At 43.6% G+C, this 9,563-nt stretch overlaps 1 protein-coding gene across 1 annotated transcript in view; it reads left to right on the plus strand.

The window, feature by feature from the left end:
• LOC103618997 (creatine kinase S-type, mitochondrial) overlaps nucleotides 1-6,851 on the plus strand; it is a 37,859-nt gene extending 31,008 nt beyond the window's left edge. Inside the window, exons 6-8 of the mRNA XM_008637469.1 lie at nucleotides 3,323-3,457; nucleotides 3,784-3,909; nucleotides 6,620-6,851. Of these exons, the coding sequence (XP_008635691.1) occupies nucleotides 3,323-3,457; nucleotides 3,784-3,909; nucleotides 6,620-6,739 (381 nt within the window). The 3' untranslated portion in view covers nucleotides 6,740-6,851. The remainder of the gene's footprint in view (nucleotides 1-3,322; nucleotides 3,458-3,783; nucleotides 3,910-6,619) is intronic.
• The last annotated feature ends 2,712 nt before the right edge of the window (nucleotides 6,852-9,563 follow it).

Below are 9,563 nucleotides of genomic sequence, written 5' to 3' on the forward strand. Positions count from 1 at the left end.
TCTCGGGAGTCTACTGGCTGTCCCTTCAGTCGGGGAAATGGCTTCCTAAAGGTGACTAGCCTCTCCAGGGCACGTATTGCCTCACATTGGGCACCATTTGTTGTAACCACTGGACTCTGTCTAGCAGGCTGCTGCAGCCAGAAAGCTCAGCAAGGGTTTACTAGGGCCATGCGATTAATCGCATTCTGGAGTCCATTTCGGACAGCCCTGCGATCTGGCTCCAGCAGCTAGCAGCATTACAACACAGTGGATGGTAAAGAAGGTAGAGAAGGGTCTCTCATGAGGGTTTGAGGTGACTTTAATCACATCTTGTCCCCGCAATGTTCAGAGGTGGAGAGACAGCATGGTCTGAGTGCGGGATGGTTTTGTCAGGGGTCCAGGGGCGGTCCCTGGACAGGGTTGGGGTACAGAACAAATAGGGAGAAATCAAGGGAGTGGCCAAGGCTAGGAGGGGAACAGGCCACCACAAGACAGCAGTATGGGGACTGAGGACCAATGTGCTTCCCACTGTAAGCAAAGATCAGGTTCATGACCACCTGAGGAACCTGAATGTACAAAAGTCCATGGGACCCAATGAGATGCATCCCAGAGTCCTGGAGGAATTGGCTGATGTAATTGCCAAGCCACTCTGCATGATATTTGAAAAGTCTTGGCAGTCAGGTGAAGTCCCAGGTGACTAGAAAAAGGGAAACATTGTACCCATCTTTAAAAAGGATAGAAAGCAGGACCCTGGGAATTACTGACCTCTCAGCCTCACCTCTGTGCCTGGGAAGATCATGGAACAGATCCTCCTAAAAGCTATGTTAAGGCACATGGAGGACAGGGAGGTGATTTGAGACAGCCAGCACTACTGTACCAAGGGCAAGTCCTGACTGACCCATCTAGTGGCCTTCTATGATGGGGTGACTACATCAGGGGACAAAGAAAGAACTACAGATGTCATTTATCTGGGCTTCTGTTGGTCCCCCCCAACATCCTTCTCTCTAAACTGGAGAGAGATGGATTTGATGAATGGACTGTTAGATAAGAAATTAGTTGGACACTCACATCCAGAGGGTAATGGTCAGTGGCTCAGTCCCAATGGACATCAGTGGTGAGTGGTGTCCCTCAAGAGTCTGTATTTGGGCCAGTGTTATTCAATGTCTTCATCAATAACATAGACAAAGGGATTGAATGCACCCTCAGCAAGTTTCCAGATGACACCAAGCTGAGTGGTGCAGCTGACATGCCTGATGGACAGGATGCCACCCAGAGGGACCTGGACAAGCTCAAGAAGTAGGACCATGGGAATCTCATGAGGTTTAATAAGACCAAGTGCAAGGTGCTGTACCTGAGTAGGGGCAACCCCCGCTATCAATACAGGCTGGGGGATGAACAGATCAAAAGCAGCTCTGCCAAGAAGGCCATGGGAAGTGCTGGTGGATGAGAGGCTGGACATGAGCCGGCAATGTGTGCTTGCAGCCCAGAAAGCCAATTGTATCCTGGGCTGCATCAAAAGAAATGTGGCCAGCAGGTCAAGGGAATTGATGCTGCCCTTCTACTATGCTAATGTGAGACCCCACCTGGAGTACTGCATCCAGCTCTGGGGTCGCCAGCACAGGAAGGACATTGACCTGTTGGAGTGAGTTCAGAGGAGGCCACCAAGATGATAAGAGGGATGGAGCACCTCTCCTATGAGGAAAGGAAGAAAGAATTGAGATTGTTCAGCCTGGAAAATAGAAAGCTTCGGGGTGACCTAATTGCAGCCTTCCAGTACCTGAAGGGAATTTACAAGAAAGATGGGGCAAGACTATTTAAAAGAGCATGTAGTGATAGGACAAGGGGGAATGGGTTCAAATTGAAAGAGAGTAGGTTTAGATTAGATATTAGGAGAAAATCCTTTACTGTGAGGGTGGTGAGGCACTGGCACAGGTTGCCCAGAGAAGTTGTGGATGCCCCATCCCTGGAAGGGTTCAAGGCCAGGGTGGATGGGGCTCTGAGCAACCTGGTCTAGTGAAAGGTGTCCCTGCCCATGGCAGGGGGGGTGGAACTAGATGATCTTTAAGGTCCTTTCCAACTCAAGCCATTCTATGATTCTATGATTGTCTGATGAGGAAGTGGTCCCTGAAGGTAAGTTCAGAGCATTTCTAAGAATTTTTGAGTATGTGGTGAGTTTGGGAACATGGAGAAACAAAAGTGTCTAGTGCATGCTTCGTTGGCATCTGGGTGGTTCACTAGGATCTGGTATGCTTCTTAGGCATATCCATGAGACTGAGTAATGTACAGGATTGTGGTCTAAGTGACATAGCTTGTGGATGTTGTTTCCATGTTTTCCTCTGCTACCGTGCTTATCTCTTGTTCAAGAGAAGTTGACCTCTGGACCTTGACATATGAAGTGGTCAGATAGCTTTGGAAACTGACCAGAGCAGGTGTATGAGGCAGGAAATCAGATCTAGTTTCTTACAAGCAATTTCTGCATCCCCACACAATATTTAAATGTCAGGACAGTCCATTATTTTATATCCTTCTGCAGAATGGAATTATTTGCCTATATTGCAGAGGACTTGTGAACCTGAACTGGCATAGGTATCTGATTCTCTTCTGACAGTGGTTTTACTGAACTGAAATTGTATTTGGGTCACAGAATTAAGTCTCAGAAGTGTATCTGAGTGGACAGAATAGTGGCTTATTCAAAGGTCAATAGACCTTTGTGATATTTCTGAGGATAATGATTTCAGTCTCCTTTGTAACTGGGTTTTAGAATTACTAATGAAAATCATTATAGAGGACCTATGTAGTCTTTTCATAGTGGAAGCAGGGCTATGAAATTTAAGCATTTAGAAATCAAGTGTCCTTCACCTAGCATCATGTAATCACCTTGAAAATCATATAAAACTAGGTTTTGGCTCCTTTTGTTTGCTCCACAGTGTTTGAGATGCTTGGACTGGTGCTTTGCTACTTTGCTCTAAAAGCACCAGGGCTAGAAAATCATTTATACTATAGGTAAAAGTCAGAATTATTATGTAACCATATCATTTCATGGGCTAAGGCCATGTGATAAAGTGCTAAAGAGCCTTCAAGTTAATGGTATTTAGAAAATGATGAAGAAATTTTTGTAATATTCACTGGAGAACTTGATGCCTGATGAATGCAAAGGTTCATACTAGAGCCAAACCAGACTTAACTTGAGTATATGTGTATGCACCTCCATTGGTAAATAATGAAGTTCATCGTCAACATAGATACAAAGTGAAAAGAATTTCATCTATAAACAAGTGTCAGAAGATGAGATGTTTGTATGCAGTTCTTTCTTTTTCCTTTCTCTTTTTCTTTGCCTTCATAGGTTGAAAGATTAATTAAAGAACGAGGCTGGGAGTTCATGTGGAATGAACGTCTTGGATATGTTCTGACTTGTCCTTCGAACCTAGGAACTGGTTTACGTGCTGGAGTCCATGTAAAGCTGCCAAAGCTTAGCAAGGTACATAAATTGTTTAAAAGGCCAGTGACATAAATCAGGTCTTCAAATTAAAAAATAAATAAAAATAGGACAGTTTACAGCAATTGGATGTTTGCAAGATGTGCAACAGCTAGGTCCCAGGCATAATGCATGACTAACTGAGCATACTTGTATTATGAAAATTATTATATTTGTTATGGAAATTAATCTAAGCAGACAGACACCAAGACAGGCTGTAATCCAGAGGAAATTGTCTCTGCCTGTCTTTCTGGAGATGGTATTAGATCATGGATAAAAACAATAAGCAAGGCAAAAGACAATATGAACAAACCTATTTCTTCTGTTAGGATCCCAGGTTTCCAAAAATCCTGGAGAACTTGAGGCTACAGAAGCGTGGCACTGGTGGAGTGGACACAGCAGCTGTAGCAGACGTGTATGATATCTCCAACCTGGACCGCATGGGTCGATCAGAGGTAGCTTGTTTGTTTTATTCCTTGCTTTTAAACTCAGATCTGCAGTAAGACAGTTTCCCTTCATTTGAGTTCACTAGGAATTCAGTCATTTTTTGGAGTTATGGCAGTTTTTTCTACTTGTGAATTTGATCCAATGAAAAGGCTTACACAACAAAAAATTACTACTGTGCATGCAATGTTTGCCAAATATGACTAGTTTCTAAGCAAGTTCCATAAATGTGACTTGTTTATATCATGTGCTGAGGCATTTTGTTGAAAGCGTGCAGGTACTGGAAACATTTAGTTGTAGTAACAGAATTCCCTTGGGACAATGTTTCTCAGCATCACAGCATGAACTTTTATACCCGAATACCTCCTGGAGTGCACAGCTATGAGCTAGGTGTACAGGTTGTCTCTCCAGTGCTGGGCATGAGCTAGGTATCTAAGAATCATAGAATCATAGAATGGTTTGGGTTGGAAGGGACTTTAAAGATCATCTAGTTCCAACCCCTCTGCCATCGGATGGGATGTCACCAACTAGATCAGGTTGCCCAGGGCCACATCAAGTTTGGCCTTGAACACTTCTAGGGATGGGGCATCCACAGCTTCTCTGGGCAACCTGTGCCAGTGCCTCACCACCCTCACAGTAAAGAATTTCTTCCTAATATCTAATCTAAACCTACTCTCAATTTGAACCCATTCCCCCTTGTCCATCTTTCTGAATGAGGTTCACTGAAGTTGTACACTGGGAACAGAGCTAGGTACTGTACATTGGACAGGTATCTGATGTACCCAGTGCAAAATGCTGAGGAAAGAAGCAGGATTTTAGGACTAACCCACACAGGGAATCAAGCACTGACATTAAGACTGGATTAACATGCAGTTTTCCTTTAAGTCATGCACTTTCACTGTATTAAGTTTGGCTGGGATGGCATTAACTTTCCCCATAGCAGCCCCCCTAGTGCTGTGCTTTGCACTGGTAACCAGAAAGGTGCTGATAACACACCAGTGTTTTGGCTACTGCTGAGCAGTGCTGGTGCAGCATCAGTGCTGTCTCTCCAACATTATGCCCCCCTCACCAATAGGCAACCCAAACTGACCAAAGGGATATTCCATACCATATGACATCTGTTCAGATATAAAAGCTAAGAAAAGGAGGAAGGAGGGGAGGCATTTGATATTTACAATGTTTGCCTTCTGGAGCAACCACTACACGTGCTGAAGATCTGCTTCCTGGGAGGAGGCCATAGATTACTTGCTGATGAGAAGTAGAGAATAAAATCTTTGGGGGTTTTTTCCATTGTTTGCGCATGTGCAACCTTTGCTTTTTCTTTAGTAAACTGCCTTTATCTTGACCCATGAGGTTTTTTTCCCATATTATTTTCTCCCCCCCATCCAGCTGAGGAGGGGAGTGATAGAGTGGCTTTTTTGGGGAGTGTCCACGCGCGCCAAAAAAACCTACCACAGCAAGTTAGTCTAAACAGCTGTGGCCAAAAGTCTAGTCCTGCCATCCTACCAACTCCCAGTCATGTGAAGGAACCCCCACTTCCTTCCTCTACCCCATACATCCAGAAGCATTCAGGGCTCATGCTACTACTGGATTGGGGAAATGAGTGTGTCTCTTCCCCTCCTTGCACTCCCATTACAATTAGTTTTCAGTTGACTGTTTTCTCCTAGAAGAACATAATTTTTGCTTTTTCAGACAGATAACTATATGGCTTTACAGTTAAATAGCACAAAACCATACTAGTATCTTAATATCACAGAATAAGTTTTAGTTTCTACAGTTGATGATGTATAGATTATCCTCTGCAATTCACTGGTGTCCATTTGGATGCAGTGCATTCTTTCTTCTACAGTACTGACTGTATATTGAATAAAGCTGTTATATTTCACAGAATATAGGTAAACAACAGTCTAAACCATCAAGAAGTAAGCACATATGTAGAGATGCTTTAAGCATGCTAAACAGTAAGGGAGGGCTCTGCATGATTCTTCAAGTCATTTCAGTATTACTCATATATCTCATTACTATCCATCAAGAAAATACAACTATCCCACTTTTTTCACAGTCATTTACCAAATGTCAGACCAATGTTCCATAGCTTTTAAGCCCAAACACATTTGGATAAAGGCATTAATCCAAACCTCACAAGATGCTGTTGGCAAAACACCAGAACCTCTTTACTTACATTGGCATTTGTTGCTTCAGAGAGAACTGCCCAGTGACTCTAAACATCCATGGCACTGCCTTTTCACTTTCTTTGTCCTAATATGTAAATTGTGAGAACATAGCAAATGGGAGCCCATGGCTTTAACATGCTGTAGGTCTTGGCATCATGTATTCTCAGTGGTAACATTTGAAATAGGTCTCTAAACTCATGCCTAAACCTTTTATTTAAGCATTTCTGTTTGTCTATTTATATAGGGATATGTGTAGGAGCAGAATTTGGTGGAAATTAAGGGACTATTTGAAAATTTCTAATGTCAGAAGGCCAAGCTCAGCATGAACAGGAGAAGGGGTAGGGAGAAGGGAATTACTATGGGCTTCCACTTGACCAATGCATGACCCATATTTCCTGTGTCACATGTGTGATCTCTGTGTCCAGGTCATGACCCTCCTTGGGTCTGGCTTTACTTGCAGTCTTTGCCATACAAGCCAATTTTTTCCTTCCTCTATTAACAGCATTGCCTAAATCTTTTATTATTATTGTTTTTCTTGTTGTTGTAGGTAGAACTAGTTCAGATTGTCATTGATGGAGTCAACTATCTAGTTGACTGTGAGAAGAAACTGGAAAGAGGTCAAGACATTAAAGTACCACCACCGTTACCTCAGTTTGGCAGGAAGTGATCTTGCAGCTGATAGCTGTTAACGATAAAAAATATGGCTGCCATTTTAACGGAAAGGCACCTCTGTATATCTCTATATAAATACCTTGTTTAATAAAACACTGCCTGATACTCAACGTCTCTCTAGATGACTGGTTACACTGACAGAAAATAGTCCAGCTTTAGTAGGACAACCACTTTGTAGGGACTGCTTCCCTTTCTCCTTTGTCTTCTCAGCAACCTTTACTTAGGCTTTGAACCTTTCTTTCTTGGCTGATGATAAGGAAAGTATTACTTGAATAATGCAAAAGGCACAAATACATAACTCTAGCTTGTATGTACACTTATGGCCATATTTATGCAGACTTCTGAGCACCTGAGTTTTATTCACAGAAGCACTTCTCTTGAGTGCCTGTCCAGAGTACAAAAACCTCTCAGCCTGAAGGGCGGGTGCTTGCAAAGTGCTCATTACTTTTTCAGCATTCAACACCATGTTCAAAAGTTAACTAGAGCAAGCAGCTGCAAATGGCTTCAGTATCTAAAGTCCACCACTTGACCTGTCATCTGGAACCCATTGGTGTCTCTGTATGGGAGATGTCTCTTCTCTGTCCAGGACTGGTTTGCAGACAAACTTCTTTACCATGTCATCCCAAACCCTCGGACTTTCTTAGCCCTGGTGGAGAGTTCACCAGTTCACCAGGTCGCTTTCAGGTGTTTTCCTCAGGTACCACCTCTGGCCTTAGACTGCAGCAAGCTGAACCAAAAATCAGAAGTAACAAATATCAGTTTGCTGATATTCTGTATCCAACAGAAACCTGCCCAGCATGACCTCTTCCAGTCTTTTCCTGCAGCTTTCTGGTCCCCAGTAATAGGGACCAGGCTCCAGCATTAGTCACCCAAGTGCCCAGGATATACTGGGATACAGTACCCTGAGTAAAATCTTCTCAGTGCTCACCACTGTTCCATGTGGTGAGCAGCTTGGAAAAACAGCAGACAGTTTAGAGTCCCTTTGCTAATCTTTGGCATATGTAATATATTCAGTGTTTCACAGTAACCTTTCAAAACATCAGTTTTTATCAGAAGAAAAAAAAACATGCTCTGGTGAATATGCTGTCTGTGTTGCTGTTGAGCTGGGAGTAGTATCTGTAAGGCTATGTAGAAGAGAAAGGTATCCGCTCGTGTATTGGATTTGCATGGCAAGGTTTTGGTAGTGGGGGGAGCTACAGGGATGGCTTCTGTAAGATGTCAGAAACTTCCCCCATGTCTGACAGTCAGTTGCAGCCAGCTTCAAGACAGACTTGCCACTGGCCAAAGCCGAGCCAATCAGCACTGGTGGTAGCACCCCTGTGATAACATTTAAGAAGGGGAAAAAGGTTCTGTGCAACATCAGCCAGAAGAGATGAGTGAGAATATGTGACAGAAACAACTCTGCAGATACCAAGATCAGTGAAGAAAGAGGGGGAGGAGGTGCTCCAGGCTCCCCCATTCCCTGTCCCCATATACTGCTTAGAGGGAGGAGGTAGAGAATTCAGGAATGAAATTGAGATCAGGAAGAAAAGGGGGGGAAGGTGTTTTAAGATTTTTTAAAAATTTATATCTTATTATCCTACTCTGGCCTTTGATTGGCAATAAATTTAAATTAATTTCCCTAAGTCAAGTCTGTTTCGCCTCTTATGGTAATTGCTGAGTGATCTTCCTGTCCTTATCTCGACCCACAAGCTTTTTATCATATTTTTTTTCTCCCCCTGTCCATTTGAGGAAGGGGAGTGATAGAACAGCTTGGTGGGCACCTGGTGTCCAGACAAGGTCAATCCACCACAGGTCCCTTAAGGGTATCTAGTCAAGGATCTTTTTAATGAAAAAGGGGATAAAAAGAAAGGAGGGAAGCAAGGAAAAACACATAGAAGATACAAACCTGACCAACAGACAATAAGTGAAGCAATAGCAAGAACCAAACCTGGTAAGTTACACTAATTGATAAGGATATGAGGAAGGTGAGAATACTTATTTCAGTAAGATTATCTGATCAAGAACCTTGTCAAAATGGGATAAGGAAAAGGGTGAGGCAACAAGCAAAACATCCAGACCTGACAAACAAACAAGTGGCCGTGACTGAAGGAAAGTCTGGGGACTGAGATTGAGCTGTACAGGTGGGTTCTTGACTTCAGGGACATCCGAGCAGCAGCCCCCAGCCTCGTCAGGACCTGGAAGCTCTTGGCAGCCAACCAGGTGAGGAGGGAGCAGTGCCCGGAGCAACCAAGGGAGATTTAAATGGTTCCAAGGAGCTCAGCATGTCAGTGAGGGCATAGTGTGGCAGTTCACATGGTAGGGCGAGGAGGTAGAGCTCCTCTCTGACCATCTCTGAGCAGCCAATAGAGGCAGCAAACAGACTCAGCAGCTGATAAGAAAGAGCAAAGAGATCCTTTTAGCCCCAGTCTTGTTAGCATACTAGTTCAAGCTTCCTCAGTTATGGTGTTGACATGCAGTAAAGCTCAATCTCATGTAGCTGCAGGAGTCACTGAACCAGCCATGTCAGAATCCTCCAGCCAGACAGACCTGCTAATGGTAGATGCAGCTCTCCAGGTCACAGATTGCCAGGACTGCCTGATGCCTCTTTGTGAGGCTAGAGCTGACAAACAGTCCTTTTGCAGAAGGTGTGCTGTGGTTGAGGAGCTGTGTAGCCAGGTGTCTTGGTTTAAAGGACAGGTGTCTGCCAAGGAAGGCGGGAACCTCCCTTGGAATAGAAAATATGACCCCCTTCCCTCCAAATTATTATAACTTTGAAATTACAGGGCTTTCAGGCAAAGATATGGGAAAAGGAATAACAGTTCTTTACTAGAATATAT

The sequence above is a fragment of the Corvus brachyrhynchos genome, unplaced genomic scaffold (assembly GCF_000691975.1).
Source record: "Corvus brachyrhynchos isolate BGI_N302 unplaced genomic scaffold, ASM69197v1 scaffold337, whole genome shotgun sequence".
Lineage (NCBI taxonomy): Eukaryota > Metazoa > Chordata > Aves > Passeriformes > Corvidae > Corvus > Corvus brachyrhynchos.